Here is a 20,659-nt window from a genome sequence, read left to right on the forward strand (position 1 = left end):
ATTCATTATGATTTATTTTTATAATATTTTTTAACTTATCAAACTAAAAATTAATTCATTACAAATTAAAATTTTATTTAAAAAATTTATTATTTATCAAAAAATTATTATATATACAAAACAAAAATTTAAATTTTCAATATTTGTTTAAATGAACAAATAAAATGATCATTTAAATCCTTAAAATTGATTTACTATAATAAAATTATTAATTTATACAAAATTAGTGAGCCAGATGACATCTCATCGTTGGATAAAAACATATAAAGCAAGATTACATGATGAATCACTTAGTTAAATCTCGACTCAAAATATTAGAGATCATGGTGTTGATGCTTCATGTAGTATTTCATTCAGATTCTTGCTCCATAATTGCTGCGATATTACTTTTCCCATTGAGAAATGTCTAAATAATATATATAATCTAAGTCGAAATATAAATCAAATTAAATTAAAAGAGTATATATGCATGTGGCTCAAGTAATCATTATTCTTTACTAGCTAAAAATATTAATAATTCATACAAATAATATAGATAAATTAAAATACAAATTTTTTTTCTGTTCAAACTCAATTGATTCATGATATCTTAACTAAAAGACATCGATCGATGCTACAAGATTTTTGAAAATGAATTGAAGTTGCTATGCAACTTCTCAAAGGAAATCACTTTCATGTGGCCCGAAAACCACGTTGTTGTAGAAGAAAAAGAAAAAAAAAATAATAAATATAACAATTAACTAATTAAGTAGACGGTGGTGGCTGCATGTGGAAGTCCTGGTCAAAATTTCAAGGGGAAAAAATCAGCCACCAAAGTGGGTTCAATCATCACTAGAATAGTTAAGGCAATTCATCAACGCAACCAATTAAGAGTGAAAGTAGACAACATTTTCATGTCTTATTATAATTTTTATTTTTATTTTAATCAATATCAGAACTTTAATAAGAATCGATTAAAGTATCACAACCGATTATCTCATGTGAAATTAATATTTAAAAATTATTACATAATTTAATATATTTAATTAAATTATTATATAATAAATTTTAATTATTTAATTATATATTAATTTTATATAAAAATAATTAATGAGATTTTTTTTAATAAATGGGTTTGGTTTGGTTTGGGATAGAGTTATAATTTTTAAAAATATATTGTACCTTCACATGCTTAATTTGTATTATGAACTAATATGTAAAAAAATATTTGAGTAAATAATATATAAAATACTCCTATAAATATTAAAAAATATTTAAAAGTTTCTTTTTTTTACTAAAAATAAAAAAATTCGAACCCACAATTTTTTAGGTGAGTATAAAAAAATTATGTCATTTGAACTATAATTTGTTAGTCTTAAAAGCATATTTTAATATATAGATAATTGGAGTTTTGTATATTTCCGAGAAAAAAGGAACCAAGAGAGAAGTTAGCTATGATGTGGACTAAAAGCTGAGATGAAACAGGGAAAAAAAAAGTGGCATAAGGTTGGTAATTAAAATATTCAAAATAATAAAATAAAATATTATCTTTTAGGAAAAGTCTAGGACTAGTAATTTTTTTGGTTTTTGGCCAGCACTTAACTATCAAAATAAAAGTGAGTGATCTCCCACTATTAGATGTAATCTCACACTATTAAAAACACTATTGATAGCCAATTGATGGTTACAAAACACCAAAATTGTTAGCCCTAGCATTCCTCTATTCTTTATTTTATATGGTTAATTCTAATCTTTAAGCACTATATATACCACCCTTTCCCCAAACTTTAATATTCACAGAGCAACTAAACACACTACAGAAGTAGAAGAAGAGGCATATACAAAAAGAGAGTTATTAAGTTTTGAGTTCTGAGTTTTCTGAGATGGAAGACTTCCCAGTGATCAATTTTGAGAAGCTCAATGGTGAGGAGAGAAAAGCCACCATGGAGAAAATCAAGGATGCTTGTGAGAATTGGGGATTCTTTGAGGTATTACATATTATAATTAACCACATTTATTTCTAGATCATTATATATGTTACTACTACTTCATGTGATTTTGTTGATATGTTTGTAGTTGGTGAATCATGGAATACCCCATGATATGATGGACACTGTGGAGAGGTTGACCAAAGAACACTACAGAAAATGTATGGAACAGAGGTTTAAGGAAGTTGTTTCAAGCAAAGGCCTTGAAGCTGTTCAATCTGAGGTCAAAGACATGGATTGGGAGACCACTTTTCACTTGAAACACCTCCCTCAATCAAACATTTTTGATATTCCTGATCTCTCTGATGAATACAGGTTACTCTACTCAACACAAACTTTTCTTTCATAATTGTTTTTAAAATGAGATTATTATGAGTCCTCTTAGGGAGTCAATGGGAGTCAATGGTTTATTTGTACAATGTGTAGCTATATGAGTTACAAAATGAACATCACTCATAATATTCAGAATAATCATCTGAGTACTAGGGATAATAAACATTTCATGTCATAAAATTACTCGTCCCAAAAACTTAAGCTGATTTTGGAGTTCACCAAGGATTGAACTCTGACCTTTCGGATCTAAAGCTCTAATACCATGTCATGATATTACTCATCCTAAAAGTTTACGCTGATGAAAAAAAGTAACACTAATGGTTATATCTCTAATACTCCCTAGATCTCCATTGTTCGCATTGTACAAATATTTCATTGACTTTCCATACTTACTTTTATGTATACATTGCATGACATGTTGCACCCAATGAAATTGAAGCTAAATTACTTTGGGCTAAAAATGGTGCAGGAAGGTGATGAAGGAATTTGCTTTGAAGTTGGAGAAACTAGCAGAGGAATTGTTGGACTTGTTGTGTGAGAATCTTGGACTAGAGAAAGGGTACCTCAAGAAGACCTTCTATGGATCAAGTGGACTACCCACTTTTGGGACCAAGGTTGCTAACTACCCTCCATGTCCTAAACCTGACCTTGTTAAGGGTCTTAGGGCCCACACCGACGCTGGCGGCATCATCCTCCTCTTCCAAGATGACAAGGTCAGCGGCCTCCAGCTTCTCAAGGACGGAAACTGGATTGATGTGCCGCCGATGCGCCATTCCATTGTCGTCAATCTTGGTGACCAACTCGAGGTAACTTCGAATTCTAGATCTTTCAGTCATATAGTAGTTTTGATACTGTATCACTAAATTATTTATTTAAAAATTTAAATAAATTAAAAAATACATATAAATGGTTATATTTTTAACATTATTTTTCTATTTAAAATAAAAAAGATTATGTCGAATTAGTATAAAAAATATAATAAATCCACAAAATATTTATCCTTTTTGTGTGATTCATATGAATTATATGAAGGAATAATAATGTATGCATTATTGGGTAAAAAACAGGTCATCACAAATGGAAAGTACAAGAGTGTGGAGCACCGTGTGATTGCACAAACAGATGGGACCAGAATGTCTATAGCCTCATTCTACAACCCTGGCAGTGATGCTGTCATCTACCCTGCCCCAGAATTGTTGGAGAGAGAGGAAGAGGACAAGAAACACATGTACCCTAAGTTTGTGTTTGAAGACTACATGAAACTCTATGCTAGACTCAAGTTCCATGCTAAGGAGCCAAGATTTGAAGCTTTCAAAGCATCTAATAATGTCAATCTGGGTCCAATTGCCACTGCTTAATAATTATTAAATAATATTTATCTTTATTTTATTATTGTTGTTACTATAAGTAGAAAGATGTTTGATTTGCTTCATGAGCGGATCCCAAGTGAACAAATATGAGCAGCTCATATATATATAGTAGGCAAATGCACGTGTTTAGCTCTTAAGGAATATAATAATGTACTGTATGTTTGCTATATATATATATATATATATATATATATATATATATATATATATATATATATATATATATATATATATATATATATATATATAGTGGTTGAGGTGTTACCATGTACTGTGCAACAAAAATATATGTGGGTTATTTCACAATAAAAAATTAGGTTTGATTATTGGATTGTTGTCTGAAATTTTACTAAATTTATAATTAAGTCTTTATATATTTTTAGTTAAATTTTTATATTATTTTTAATTTTATAATTAAGTTTTTATTAATATAAAAAATATTAGAATTAACATAATATTTTTTTATAAATTAAAAGTATCCATGATTAAAAATTTAATTAGATATTTAATTACATATTTTTTAGAAGGAATATTTCATTAAATTTAATATTTTTGACACAAAAATAACTTAATTATAAAATTAAAAGTAATATAAAGACTTAATTAAAAAAATTTCTTATAGAGATTTAGTTATAAATTTAATAAAAAATTAACAAAATAATTAAATCTAAAAAAATATTATAATGCATTTAGTTTGTATTTTTTTAAAAAAAAATTTTAAAAAAATAAAAAAACAGTAAAAACAATAAAACACATCTATAGTTCCTTGTTTTTGGCAGAAATATTTATTCATTAATTTGAAGGATTGCACACAAAAATGAGCTATTTTCTCGCTCCTCATTTATTATCGTTGTTTAATTTCTTTGGCTCTATCTGCTAGCTATTACTATTCTTCTCTTTAACTGGCTTTATATAAAGGCAATAAACTTGTTGGCCAAGTTGGGTTTTGGACCACTAATGATTATGACGTTAAATAATAATGGACACAAAGGTTGTTAATGCGTTGATGAATTTTCAAAATGGTATATGTTCTTATTAGGCTGGAAAATTGTTCATCTTAGGTGTAAACAATTTGACTATATCTTTTGAAGATTATTAAATTTTTTTTTTATTAACTAACATGTTTTGCATAACTTTGACATGTTAACAATATAGTTAGCATGCGTGCATCAAGTGAGATTACCACAAAAAACAAAAGTATCTCTATTGAGAGTGCATGCAAATCAACTCTTGCTACAATAACTTGTGATGCTTGGGATAAATTAGACCGGATAAACTAATTGATAAGGATATATATACTATATAGAATCAAAGTAAAGAGAAGCAATGAACATATATAAGGCTGCGTTTGTTTACAGATACAGGACACTGAGACAGAGACACTGAGACACAAAATCGTATTTGGCAGAAGAGACATAGACAGAGACAATGTGTCCAGAGACACTGAATTAGTGTATTTTGTGTCCATCCTGACAGGAAAGACACGGAGACACTAACAAGGGACACAATTTATTTTTTATTTTTTTCATTATTCTTGTTAATTTTTTATAATTATATTTTTTATTGTTATATTTTTCATCTCAAATTTTTTGAATGAAAAAAATAAAAATAAATTAAATTTTTATAATTTGTTCTAGTTTATCACCAAACAGAATATAAGAACACAATTTTATGTTTTTGTCTATCAGTATCTTGTCCTATTCTATTCTCAGTGTCTTGTCCTGTTCTATTCTTAGAAACAAACGCAGCCTAAGAGATAGTAGAACAGTGAATGTGAGTGATAAGTGTATATAATATTAGTGAATAGTAATGTAGTGCCCTTCTTAGTTATTCTATGATCTGTTAGCTTTGTTTTGGTTTATGATTGGCTTATGGAAAGGAACGAGTTTTTTTTTAATTAAAAAAAAAAAAGAAAAAAACAAGTAGTAGGAGTTTTTTTTATTATTATCAAAATTTTTCAGTAACTTTTGTATACTGGATTAAGAGATAATAGTTTAGTTAATACTTAAATTTTTTAGATCAGTTACTGTTACTCCTTTCATTAAGTGTTACTAAAATTAAGAGTTTACAGTTGTTAGGTAGTTTTAGCTTTTTTTTTTCCTTGGACATAAATTGATTATTTAATATTCTAATTTGATTGAAATAATATTTTGTTTCCAATTCTTTAAAAAAATAAATAGGTAATTTTTTTTTTATTATATACGATAACTCTCAACTTGACAAGTAAAGTTAGTTAATCCAACATGAACTATTTTAACTCACTAAAAGTCTACTTAATAATAAGATGGTGCGATGATGACAGACTCTTTAATATATGATTTATCAATTTGGCATGATAGAATATAATTATGATCAATTAATATTATTTAGTATATCTGAATATTTATTATAGAAGATTACGTCTTTATTATTACGATTCTCTTAGCATCTAAATATGCTTTTATATTGTATCATTCCACACAACTTGAATAGACACACAAATCCTTCTTTCAATTCAGTCTCTTGTTTCTAACATGGTATCAGAGTCATGGTATCCTCCTTGAAGAGGATAGGTTGTTTTCATTACGATGAAATCATCGTAGTTTTTGCACTTTTTTTTCTCTATGCAATTTTTCTTTATCTTTTGTCACTCCTTTGATACTTTTTCACCTCACCAACTAGCCTATTTTCTCCGTCTTGTGTCTTTTCGAGTCGAATGATCAAATACCAATATCATTTGCTGTTTTCCTATTCTCATGAAGAAATCATATAGTTTTTGCTCTCTTTCGGCAGTTCCATCTGCGTTCTCTCGTGGCAGTTCCGTCTGTGTTCTCTCGTGGCAGTTCCATCTGCGTTCTCTTGGGGCAATTCTGTTTGTGTTCTCTCGTGGCAGTTTCCGTCTGCGTTTTTCTCGTGGCAGTTCCGTCTGCGTTTCGTCTGTGTTTTCTTGTGGCAGCTCCGGTGTTTTTTTTTCTGGCAGTTTCGTCTGCGCTTTCTTCAGACAAGCGGCAGTTCCGTCTGCGCTTCCTTCAAACTAGCAGCAGTTCCATCTGCGCTTCCTTCAGATTAGCGGCAGTTCCATCTGCGCTTCCTTCCGGCAGTCCCGTCTGCACCCGTTTTATCAGTTTATATGCAGTTTTTTTTCTCTTTATTTCGTTGTTTTAAATAAGTTTCAAACTCAAGTTGTCACTTGAGTTTGAGGGAAAATGTTAGAATATAATTAGGATCAATTAGTATTATTTAGTATATCTGAATATTTATTATAGGAGATTACGTCTTTATTATTATGATTCTCTTAACATCTATAAATATGCTTCTATATTGTATCATTTTAGACAACTTAAATAGACAACTTGATTATACTCAATAATATACAAATCCTTCCTCCAGTTTAATCTCTTGTTTTTAATATTGCCATCCAACAATTACTATAAACTTTATATATTTTGATACTTTTAATAAGTTAAAATAATATTAAGCTATTTGGGAAATTTATAAAAAAATTAATTAATAAATATAATAGAATATTACCTGCATAATCTTAGAAAAGGGCACACCAAGTATTTTTATATTAAGTTCAACAACAACAATAATAATAACATCAACTGCACAATAAAAGGCATAAAATACACTCTGAATAATAAAAAGAAAATCAAGCCGACATGAAAAAAAAAAACTAATATATACATCTGATTCCACGAAATTCATGATCACATATCATAATCATAATTATATACATATATATCCACTATGTTATCTCTTTCAGACACGGGCTCATCATCCTTGTAAGCATTCAACTTCAAAAGTTGAGATCCCACACTTTTTATGGTATATTTTTTAAAGCCGAAAGCGAGTATTATTATTATTAGAATGAGCATATTGAATAATTATTTTTCAATTGGTTAATATTAGTTAATATTTTATTATAAAATATTTTTTAAAATTTTTTATTTTTAGAGAATTTGAGATTTAAGTTAAAATGTAGGATTTAGAATTAAGATTAAGTTTAGAATTTTAAATTTTAAATTTAGAATAAAAAATAAATTAAGAAACATTATTGATTGATATGGTTTAAAAAATCAACTTTTTAATTGAATTATTATTATTATTATTATTATTATTGTTATTATTATTATTATTATATTGAGGCCTTGAGGGAGATGAGTAACGTGGAGATAGCTAAGATCATATACTATATATGCTTATATAATCATAACATTTGTCATAAATTGTCTCAACAAAGATAGACATAGAAATGACATTATATTCGAGAGAATGAAGCTCAACCTCACATAACTAGAAATGAATAGTTTATATAAGTGTAAGGTAAGCACTACTCATCACTATTGTTGTGGGAATGCAACTTTTCCGCAATTTAAAAGAAAAAGGGTGAGGTAGAAGAAAACATATTGAAGGAGTAAGTGGTAAAATTAATTTTTAAAAGATTATTTGTTTTTTAAATTGTTTTCGAAAAATATTTTTAATTAAATTTATTCTTTAAAGATTTTAAATTAGTAATATTAGCCCTTCCGTTAGTAACAACACATCATTCCTCTAGTATTCATCTCGAGTGCTCTCAACGTGAATTGACTGTTGCCCGTCGCCGCATCCTCCCTCAACCTCTCTCTCTATCGCACCGTTCTCTTCCGTATCCAATCGTGTTCGTTCTAACGCGGACAGCTCTCCGAGCAGCACCTCTCTCCGTGCCACTGTGTCACATTTTTCTTCTGCATCCAATCCTGATAGCCGCGATGAGCAATGTCAATTGCAGCTAACCGCCGGATCTGCAAACTGAGCCATTTACAATGCCTTAGAAAAGAAACATTTCAGAAGAAAAGAAACATCCGAATGAGTCGGAAAAAAATCTACTAAAACACAAAAGAAACATCCACTAAAACACAAAAGAAACATCCAAATGAGCCACAAAAAAATATCTGAATACCTAAAAAAAAAAGAGAGAAACAGGCACAAATATTGTTACCCTGTGTCTTAGAACCCTTGCGATCAATGGCGAGGGAAGTTTTGCGCACTTGTCACAGCGCACGGGTCGCAGGGGCGAGGTCCCGCAAACATATGCTCTAGGTCAGCGTGAGGTGCGTGGTGCATCGACGTTCTCTCAGTAGCTCCCTTCGTGGTGGCTGCGCACGATGTTTTCGACGCTAAGCGCGGCGACTCTTTCTTGCAACGAAAGATTGAACAACATGGTGGATGCGGCGGCACAAAAGCATCATGGTTGCTGGGAGTGTATGCAGAACGGTGTTGGGAGTGGAGAGAGGAAGGAGAGAATTTGTGCGAGGGATTTTTTTTTTTTTTTGAAATTTAATATGAGCTGAGTAAGAGTAAAATGTGAAAATGGATAAAGCTGTGAGGTTTTCTTGTATCATTGAATCTTTTGTTCCAGTTTACACCATAGTTTTCTAGAATTGGTTGGTATTTTAATTGATTACCTAACAAAATTATTGGTAAAATTGGTAAGATAAATAGTACAAGTTTAGTTTTAACTGCTAATTAATATGAAGATTTAGTAGATGAATTCAACTCCTCTAAAGTTATATTGTCATTTTAAAAAAATATATATATTATTAATCACCTTTAAATTAAGATAGTGAGGCTCATAAATAATGAATGTTACAAATTTAAAAGTGATTAAAACATCACTTTACTACTTTATTAATATTGTCACTTTAAAAGATCTTTTTCTTTAGTAAATAATAACGATTTAGTCGACAAAATAACTCAAAGAAGTATATTTACAAGATTAATATTTCAGATTCCAACTTAAGTATATAGAGAAAATGTATTATTTACTTAAGTGCCTCTTTTAAAAACAGAAAGAAAAAATGAAATAAAAACTCATGTAAATCTAAAGAAAAAAACTCTTACATAAAAGATCGTATTAAATATATAATTATACATGTATCTTTTTTATCAATTTAAATTAAAAAAAATTACGATATGACTTTACTACCTAAACTTTTTGCTAGAATGAATAAACGCTGTTCATAAGTTGTTATAATTAAGCGTAATTGGGGACAAGCCGGGTATCACGATCTACGAAAAATGAAGAATTTCTTTGTCCTTCACATCAACACATTCATGTAAAATATGTAGGTTAGAATTTTTTGAACAAGATGAACTATCACCAATCAAATCAAAATATACTATATTTTTAAATTATTTATCTAAATTTTAATATTAAAATAATCATCTACATATCTAGTAAAATAAATATTCAATATATTCATTGTTCACATTATTTAATATTTTCATTCTCTACCTATACTTTTTCTAAATGTATATAAGTTGCATAGTAGTAACTTCCCTTTGTTAGTGGATAATGATCGAAAATTAATGCCACGATGAGAGAGACAAGAAAATTATACAGCAAAGAACTCCTTACTCTGAATCATTATGATTATCCCTTTTTAATTATTGGTGAATGCTATAGTATCTTTGAAATTGTGCCTAACTTATTAAAAAAAGTAAATAGATAATATTTAATAAATTTTAAATATTTTATATTTTATTTTAAATATTTTATTTCTTACCTTTAAAAGAAAGTTAGACAATTTAGATACCATAATAAAAGATACCATAGAATTCACTTTAATTAATTATTTTGGGTTAGAGAAATACGAAGAAAAAAAAAAAGGAAAATCTTTGCCCCTTTATTTGAATTCTCCCCTTTTGTTTGTGTTTTAGAACCTACCGCAATAATGCTATTACCTAACATTATTTTGATCATAGATAATATCTTGGAGACAAAATAGTGAACCTTTTTCTATATATATATTTTGTCGTTATTATATGTTTCGTGTCCTTACATTTTAGGAGTCAATTTGGACCACTAGTTTTGTTAGTTTGTTACTAGCTAGTTAGCGGAGTCAATTATATTGGACTTTCATATATAAATATTTGAATTTTCTTGTAAGTTATAACTACATACACTGTCATACAAATGGCTTCTCTTTGAGATTGAAGTGGACCTGTGTGATGTGTCCTGTTACAAAACTATATATGAATTACCAAAATTAAGTCAACATACTTTATTGAAAAATATTAGATTGAGTGATACCAAATAAAGTAATTTTTTTTCGGATTTGCATAATAATTAAGTCAACTTTACTTTACGAAAAGTAAGATTAGTTGATGTCGCACATAATATAAGCGTGCGGTGTTTTTAAGTTTAGGGTTCTTCTTTTATTTCGCCTACTATTATTAATTATCGAAAATATTTGATAACCAAAGAAAATCAGCCAAAAACAGCTATAACTTGCCTTATTTAGTATTCATTAATTGTTGCGACAATTAATAAATGCTAAATAAAGCAAGTTTTGACTGTTTTTTTTTTTTTTGTCTACCTAGCATTACTCATTAATTATTATTTATTAATTAGTAGAGCAATGCTACATGGATTGAAAATTTTCTGCATGAATTGGTTACTACTTACTACCGATGAGCATTTTCATGTTAGCAAAAGCAAAACCTAGATTTTAGTTCCAATAAAATCAATGCCCAACCTAAGTGTAATTTCCATTTCACGGGCAAAAATAATGGCACGTGTCTTTTGTATGCTATGTATAGTAGTTCATTCTCTATACTTTACGAAACACGGACACTTTTTTTTATTTGTCGTGTCCGTATATTAGACACGACACTCATTGATAATCGTATTTGAATAAAAAAAAATCTTTTTCAAACATATTTGGACACACCTAAATATCATTATGTGTCAGTGTATGTGTCTAGCTTTATTTTTAACATACATTCTTGACATGAGTTTAGAAATAGTATATATTATTAATTACTAAAATAAAAATATTTTAAATATTTTATATAATTAAAAAATATTAAAAATAATTAAAAATAATTTATATTTTAATATCAATAAAATACTAAAATATAATTATAATTTATCTAAAAAATATTTTATATTTTATATATATACCGTGTCTCTTTATTTTATAAAAATTTTAAATTCATGTGTGTGCATATCCCATATCATATGCATCATAGTCAATAATCAATTCCCATTTACTTTACAAACGAGCATAGCCAAACACATGTAGAAGAGTTTCACTTCTTTATTCCGTTGCTCACAAGGTTTGGAAAGGGAGGAGATGAAGGGACACAAGGTGGAAGAATTAATTTTAAGAAACTTTTAACAAAATTATTATTAAGATAAAATATATTTTTTATTTCTAAAATTTATTAAAAGTTTGTCTTTTGGGCCAACCACGCATCACAATTTTTTAAGAATGCTTTAGAATGTGGACACTTTTGACCATCATACGTACCATCACCTTTAAGAATGTTATAGCATGTTATATCATGAGACATTTTGTAAATAATTAGCTACCCAAATAATCAATCCATCATAGTAAAATAATTAAATTCGTAATAGTCCAATAATCTAACTTATTCAAAGTAGTATAATGAAAAAAGTCTATAAAATGCTAAATATGAAATTTTATATGCAATAATTAATTGGTAATTGATTTTTTATGGTCTAATTGCATAATTATTTTTATATTTAATATAAGATGTCATTATCATTCAATCAAATCGTCATTCTCCTAATTAAATATGCCTAACTTTTTTTTTTTTCTTTTGGTTTGGTCTTGTAGTTTCTTCTGGGCTAATAAGAAGCCTACATTCATCATGGGCGCCCCAGTAGCTAAAAGCTCTTACTTAACTGAAATCTCATCATGATCTTGTAGCCCAAATAGAGTCCAAATAGCACAGTGTGTTGAAAGGTTTGGCCACCTAGTTCTCTTGGTAGTTATTCATTTAACCAACAAAAAAGAAAGATAAAAGATCTTATGTCTTATCTAGTCAAAGATCAGAATTCAGAAAATTCAATTCCAAAGGAACGAACGTTATGGACAAGTCCCCCGAACAAAAAATGAAAAATTTATATAATCCATGGTTTACTTTTTGTTTTTCGTATTGAACGGAGGCTAAAGCCCCAAAAAAAAAAAAAAAATAGATACAAGTGATTTGGGGTAAAGAAGCCTCTCTCTCATCCTCGTAGAAGATTCTAGTGATTTTCTGTGAAGGAGAGTCCTGTAACAAAAAAGGAAAAGTATAGGGTACAAATATATTATCTGCCAATTTATTGCTAATAATAATTAATTATTATATTTTAAGCACATGTATAAGGAGGCACATCTAAGAAATATATTTATAAAAACACTTTCATTAAATACTGATACGTTACCTGTATCCTCGGTCGCCCGAAGTACTCGGCACACAAATATCCGAAGTTGACGTCACATTAAACAAGCTCGGAACAAAAGCAGATAAGCTCGGCCACACCCATTCGAATAAAAAGACACGTGCATCATAAAGCTCGGTCCCGTATCAGCCGTCCGAAAATCTCGGCACGCGATCAGGACCGAAGCAGCATCACCTAATTGAAAATAAGAAACGTGCTCAGCAGATTTATAGCACCATAACAGAATATCCTAACCAATCTATAAACTAGGACTCACCCACCAACGGGTGAAAACGGACTCCTATAAAACCTAGCTGATATACTCAGCTAGGTCTCAGGTTCTACCACTCTCTTACTCTCTCACTCTTTTCTCTTAACTTACTCACTGTGAATCACTGCTGACTTGAGCGTCGGAGTATCTTGTGCAGGTATTCCCGCCGCGGTGTTTGACTTCTGGCCGACGTCAAGCTCTTCCTCCTCGGTGTCAACTCACTCGGAAGCGCTTAAGCTCGGCCTCCCTAGTGTTCGGACGAACCACTTGGCGCCCACCGTGGGGCCCGGAGTACATCTAACCCCATTTTTTCCTTCGTTTAGCCTTCTACTTTATTTTGCAGGATTCCCGATCCTCGGACATGGCTGACAAGGAAAATCCACAACTCTCACAGGACGACCTCCTGGCTCAAATCGCTGAGCTTCAGGCGGAGGTACGGAGGATAGCCGAGCTCTCAACACAAAACAATGGAGAGAACTCCAAAGGCTCGGCTCAAAGTGCGGCGGACCCTTTAAACATCGTCCCGCCAAAGGAAAAGCTCACCCTCGACAACCCCTTCTCCGAGGAGATCACGAATTACCAGATGCCAAAAAACTTTACGCTGCCCACCGCGCTGGAGCCGTACAAGGGGTTCGGCGACCCCCGAGCCCATGTGAAGAAGTTCCAATCGATGATGTTCTTCAACGGCCCGAACAATGAGCCCGTCCTCTGTCGAGCATTTCCCACTTACCTAGATGGTGTGGCGTTACTCTGGTTTTCTAAACTTTCTGCAGGTTCGATCTCCTCCTTTGAAGACCTCGCCAGATCATTTATTGATTACTTCGCTGCATCAAGAATATATGTACATGGCTCGGACTTTCTCGGCACCATCAAACAAGGTCAGCACGAGAGTCTGAAAGACTACATGACCAGATTCGCTGACGCCACTATGGAGATCCAAGACTTGGACCCGGCCGTTCACCTGCACGCTCTCAAGGCCGGCCTCAGACCTGGCAAATTTCGGGAGACCATTGCCATAACAAAACCAAAGACGCTAGAGGAATTCCGAGAAAGGGCGGCTGGGCAAATGGAGATCGAAGAACTCCGAGAAGCCCAGAAATCAGACAAACAGCCACATCGAAGAGATGAGGAAAGGACTTTCAGATCGCCAGGCAACAGGGACACAAAGAAACCTCCTAAGCCCGCGTCAAAGTACAACACATACACCAGATTTAACACCAAAAGAGAGAACATCATCAGAGAGATCCTCAACGCCAGAATCATAAAACCACCAGCCCGAGCAAGGAACTACCAGGATCAACGATTTGTGGACAAGACAAAACATTGTGCCTTCCACCGAAAGTTCGGTCATACCACAGATGACTGCATCGTTGCGAAGGACCTCCTGGAAAGACTAGCACGCCAAGGTCTCCTGGATAAATACATTGAGACCCGGAAGGGCAGAGGAGGAAACTCGGACAGGGCAGAGCATAAACAAGCAACGGCTGACGACAAAAAAAGAGAGGACGACTCCTGATCCGCCAAGAGGAGTCATCAACCACATATCAGGAGGATTCGCAGGCGGAGGAGAAACAAGCTCGGCCAGGAAGCGGAGCAATAGAGCAATGCTGGCAATCGAAGGAACCATACAACCAAAGAAGGGCAAAGAACCAGACGTCACAATATCCTTCAACCAAACAGACTTCAAATCGGCAAGCCCTAACCTCGACGACCCCGTGGTAATTTTCATCCAGCTCGGAGAACTGTTGGTAAGAAAAACATTGTTAGATCCAGGTAGTAGTGCTGACATTTTATTTTACTCTACTTTTACAAAAATGAAATTATCAGAGAAATTGATACAACCCTCCTCTGGAGAGCTAATTGGGTTCTCCGGAGAGAGAGTCCCCATCATGGGGCATATATGGCTAAAGACCACAATGGGAGAGATCCCTATGTCAAAATCAATTGATATTCAATATCTAATAGTACACTGTTACAGCCCTTATAATATTATACTTGGGAGACCCGCACTGAACATATTCAGGGCAGTGGTGTCCACACTACACCTGTGTGTCAAGTTTCCAGTGCAGGAAAACAAGATCGCTACAGTGTACGCCGACCATCAAGAAGCTCGGCAGTGTTACAACGCTGGTCTAAAACCAGTCCAAACAGAACAGGAAGCTCGGCCCCAGGTTCAAGCAATCCACATGACGGCCAACTCAGCAACACTAGCCGATCTAGACCCAAGGGAAGACCTCGGCGAAAGACCTCGGCCAATAGACGATCTTCAACAAATAACACTAACAGCAGACGACAAACAATGCACATATGTCGGAGAGGCATTAGAAGGGGCAGACCGAGCAAGACTCATTCACATACTGCGTCAGAACGCTGACCTTTTTGCATGGACACCAGATGACATGCCCGGAATCAACCCAGAAGTCATCTGCCATAAGCTAGCAATCGACAAAACAATCCGACCAGTTGCACAGAAGAAAAGGAACCTCGGAGAAGAGAAAAAACAAGCAGCACTCGAAGAAACCCAGAAGCTCCTCAATGCAGGTTTCATCAGAGAGATTCGCTTCACCACATGGTTGTCCAACGTGGTAATGGTAAGGAAGAGCTCAGGTAATGCCCTTTGGCCTAAAGAATGCAGGGGCGACATATCAAAGGCTAATGGACAAGGTATTTCAACAACAGATAGGCCGCAATATGGAAGTCTACGTAGATGACATGGTAGCAAAAACACCTATGCAGGGGTCACACTGTGACGACCTAGTAGAAATCTTCAGACAACTCCGAGCATATAACATGAGACTCAATCCAGACAAATGTGCGTTCGGAGTACAAGGAGGGAAGCTCCTGGGATTCATGTTAACATCTCGAGGCATCGAGGCCAACCCAGAAAAGTGCAGGGCTGTGCTGAACATGACAAGCCCAAAAACGGTAAAGGAAGTCCAGCAACTTGCAGGACGAATAGCTGCCCTGTCACGTTTCCTACCTGCAGTGGCAAACCGATCTTATCACTTTTTCCAGACATTCTCTAAAGGCAGGAAGTTCAACTGGACAGACGAATGCGAAAACGCTTTTACCGAACTTAAACAACACCTAACATCACCACCAATCCTCCAAAGACCAGAGACAGGTAACCCACTGTATTTATACCTATCAGTATCTAACCATGCTATAAGCTCGGTTTTAGTAACAGAAACAGGAAGAAAGCAAAGCCCAGTATACTTCATCAGTAGGGTGCTACAACCAACAGAAACAAGGTACCCGAAGATAGAACAACTGGCGCTAGCACTAGTCACCACAGCAAGAAGACTGCGGCACTATTTTCAGAGCCACACAATCATAGTACGAACGGACCAACCGCTAAGGCAGATATTGACCAGACCCGAGCTCGCCGGCAGATTGATAAAGTGGTCGGTCGAGCTCTCCGAGTTCGACATCCAGTACGAATCAAGGAAAACACTGAAGTCACAGGTGCTAGCCGACTTTATATCGGAGATGACTAATGATACACATAATACAGAGGTCAGTTGGAGCATACATGTAGATGGAGCGTCAAACAAAGAAGGCAGTGGGGCAGGGATACTACTAAAAGAAGGAGACAAGGTGGTGGCCGAGTAGTCACTACAGTTCCGCTTTAACGCAAGCAACAACCAGGCAGAATATGAGGCCCTACTTGCTGGACTAAAGCTCGCCCTACAACTACAAATACCTCGAATAACAGCCTACTGCGACTCTTCCCTAGTAGTACATCAAATAAAGGGCGAATTTCAGGTAAAAGATCCTTTGTTAGAGAAATATTGGCTCATAACAAAGGATCTAATTTCAAAATTTAAAGAATTTGATATTATCCATGTAAACCGAGAACAAAACACCAGGGCCGATGTGTTATCTAAGTTAGCCACAACACGGCAAGCCGAAAACACATCGGCACTGTCCCAGCTAACACTTGACAAACCAAGTTTTGAGCAAAAAACAATTTTAAGTATTACACAGGTCCCAGATTGGCGAACACCTTTTTTCGATTACATCAATACAGGCACCATTCCAAAAGGTGAGTCGAACTTGCCGCTCTTCAGAAGAAGAGCAAGCTTCTATACAGTGCTCGGAAACACCTTATACAGGCGAGGACATTCACAACCATTGCTCAAGTGCATCAGCAAAGAGGAAGCCGAGGAGGTTATGGCTGAAACCCATGAAGGAGTCTGTGGCAACCATATCGGCGGCCGAGCATTAGCAACGAAGATCTTGCGAACAGGATACTATTGGCCGACGATAAAACGGGACTGCATCACAAAAGTCAAAGCGTGTGATAATTGTCAAAAGCATGCCACCCTCTCAGAGACCCCAGCCGAGGAGCTCCATACTATAGAGGTAAGCTGGCCTTTCGATAGGTGGGGATTGGATATCCTCGGACCCTTTCCGAAAGCGCCAGGCCAGGTAAAGTTCCTCTTAGTGTCAATTGGTTATTTCTCCAAGTGGATAGAAGCACAACCACTAGCACACATAACAGCAGAAAAAGTGCGATCCTTTATATGGAAAAATATCATATGCAGATACGGTATCCCACGATAGATAATCTCGGATAACGGGAGACAATTTACAGATCATAAGCTCACCACTTTTCTGACAAATTTTAACATCAAACATCACTTCAGCTCAGTAGAGCACCCGCAAACTAACGGACAAGTTGAATCAGCTAACAGAATTATCTTGCAGGGATTAAAGAAAAAACTCGGCAAAGCTAAAGGGGAGTGGGCCGACCTCATTCCAGAAATTCTATGGAGTTACAACACCAGCATCCAATCTGCCATAGGGGAAACTCCCTTCAAATTGGTATATGGCGCAGAAGCGCTCATTCCAGTAGAGGTCAGCGTCCCAACGTTAAGGACCGAGCTCTATAATCAACCAAACAATCAACAAGCTCGGTCAGCCGAACTGGACCTCGTAGAAGAAGACAGAGACATCTCCGCCATAAAGCAGCGAGCCAGAAAACGATACCTAGAGCAAAGACACCACAAAAGAGTAGTCCACAGGTCTTTCAACAATGAAGACCTTGTACTCAGACGAACAGAAGATGCACGGAAACCACCAGCACATGGCAAATTAGCGGCGAATTGGGAAGGTCCTTTCCGAGTTCTCCAAAACCTCGGAAAGGGGGCTTACAAATTAGAAACCCTTAGAGGAGAGCAACTCCCGGGAACATGGAACGTCTCCTCTCTAAGGGAATATCAATCGTGACATAGCCTGTGTAATAAGCGAATGATGGTACTCTTTTTCCCTCCGACGGTTCTTTCCCAAAACATAAGGGTTTTACTCGGAAAGGGTTTTAACGAGGCCGGACGCAACAAATCATTGTACCCATACAACTTAATGTTCTCATTTTGACAGTTAGCATACATTTCAGTTGGAAAACACTTCAAACTATCCGAGCATAATCCTCGGAACCCTAAACGTCACGAGCCGAGCATATTCCTCGGAAAACTACCAGCATAAGAATAAGTCAAAGTTTATCTAATTAAACTGATCCGAGCTTCATACTCAGAAAACAACATGCGCATGCCGAGCATACTGCTCGGAGGCAGTACAAACAAACAATATCATCAAGTCACTTAAACAAATCCTAACGCGCTTCCATTCAAAAATACAAGTTCTACATTAGAACATCTACTCTCATTTCCAACAAGTTCACTTAAACAGAGAATGGCTTTAGCCATCTTCGATACATATATACGATTACTTCCAACACACAATCATAAGTTTATACAAAAAATCAAATTTTAGAAGATAAGTCATCATCAAGCCGAGCTATATGCTCGGAAAACAAAAGTATCACAACCAAGTTATACACTTGGTACCCAAAACATAACCGCCAAATATTCAACAAACAAAGTTCAAGATAGACAGCCACAAAGTTCAAAAGAGGCTACAAATGTACAAAATAATCAAATACTAAAGGCCTAGTCTGCCTTATCGCCAATACTAGACTCCCCGCTATCATCTGAAGCAGCAGCACCATCATCCACAAGCTGCCCGTTCACAACCACTTTAGTTGCATCAAGCATGTCCGCATCTGATCCAGGAAACAACACCCGCACTTGAGAAACAGTGCACTCAAAGCCTTGTGCATATGACTCATAAACCTCAGTCTGCAACTCCTTCACCCTTGACCCCAAGCGATCATTGTCAGCCTGAACAGTCTTCATCTCCTCTGCACAAGAGAGGTGAAGACGTTTTTCCTCAGCAAGCTCGGACTCTTTCAACTTTAACGAGGAGGACAATTCCGTAATAGCTTTCTCCTTTTCTCCAAAGCTGAAGACAGCTCAGCAACATTCAGAGCAGACTTGTGTTCTCTCTCAAAAACTAGCTCTTGAGCACGACCAACAGCTACCATACGTGCACCAATCACCTAGAACAAAAACGAAGAACATCAAACACAATATAACAAACGCACACCAAGACAAAATACAACCCTCACCTGCATAAAACGGCTCACTCCTACATGGCCGACATCCTCGACCATCTTCATATCATCCGGGAAGCAACAAAGCTCATCAGCCATGACAGAAAAAGGATACAATTTTCTCCATAATGAACGACAATGAACATCTTCCGAATAGCCATGCAGTCTTTTTTGAGACTCATAAGCAGACTCCACTCGCTGAAGCTCCACAGAAGACTCCCCTTCCTTCAGGAAAGCCTCAGCAATTTTTTCTTTCGCAAAACCCCTCTTTCGTTTAGTCTTAAGAGCAGCCTCGGGCTGAATCACAGGGCCTTTATCAGCATTGGTAACCGAGCTCTCCTTCTCAGCCTTCTTCCGCTGATTGAAGAATGACTTCAAACCAGCAGTAGTAATCGTAGGCACCTTCTCACCTGCACCATAAAGCCAACAAGGTAAGAACAGACAGGGACAAAACAACAAACTAAGCAAAAAACAACTAATTTACCTAGATATCTCAGAACTGCCTCTCTATCAGAATCTCATTTTAACAATTCGGACACAGATAGCAACCCCTTTGGGCCCAACTTCTCAAACAGAAACTCCATCACAAGTTGATCATCAACCGACCTATCATCCACGTCTAAAGCTTGCACAGGCTCGGAACACCAAGACAAAGGGAACTTCTCAACAAGAAACTCATTTAAATAAAAAGGAAACTCCTCGGGTACACTCCTCACTTTAACATACATGGTTTTAAAGTCCTTAAAAGAAGACTTGTAGAGGCCAAAAATAGCGCGACGGGGGTAACTACTTAGATTAACCCAAAGACCTCGGTTAACCCCTTTAGCTTGAAACAAGGAGAAAAACAACCGAAGAGAGGGCGGCTGCTCAAGGAATTCCATCAACACCTCAAAAGCCCTAACGAACCCCCAGGAGTTTGGGTGAAGTTGACTCGGAGCACAATTCAACCAATAAAGCACACCACATTCAAAATCAGTAAAAGGGACCCTAACTCCCAATTCAGTAAAAAAGCAGCTGTACATATAAAAGTAAGCCCAATCATCACGAGAATGAAAAACCCGGTCATCA

General features: G+C 35.1%; 2 protein-coding genes across 2 annotated transcripts; both read left to right on the forward strand.

Moving 5' to 3' along the window:
• The first annotated feature begins 1,532 nt into the window (after positions 1 to 1,532).
• Positions 1,533 to 3,811, forward strand: LOC112766489 (1-aminocyclopropane-1-carboxylate oxidase). The gene is made up of 4 exons (XM_025812387.3): positions 1,533 to 1,967; positions 2,056 to 2,282; positions 2,770 to 3,106; positions 3,368 to 3,811. Exons 1-4 carry the CDS (start codon positions 1,863 to 1,865, stop codon positions 3,656 to 3,658), a joined length of 960 nt encoding a protein of 319 aa, XP_025668172.1. The 5' UTR covers positions 1,533 to 1,862; the 3' UTR covers positions 3,659 to 3,811.
• Positions 3,812 to 13,498: 9,687 nt separating this feature from the next.
• On the forward strand, positions 13,499 to 14,653 carry LOC112762704 (uncharacterized). Its single transcript, XM_025808562.1, has one exon. It carries the CDS (start codon positions 13,499 to 13,501, stop codon positions 14,651 to 14,653), a length of 1,155 nt encoding a protein of 384 aa, XP_025664347.1.
• The last annotated feature ends 6,006 nt before the right edge of the window (positions 14,654 to 20,659 follow it).

Source organism: Arachis hypogaea, chromosome 17 (assembly GCF_003086295.3).
Source record: "Arachis hypogaea cultivar Tifrunner chromosome 17, arahy.Tifrunner.gnm2.J5K5, whole genome shotgun sequence".
NCBI lineage: Eukaryota > Viridiplantae > Streptophyta > Magnoliopsida > Fabales > Fabaceae > Arachis > Arachis hypogaea.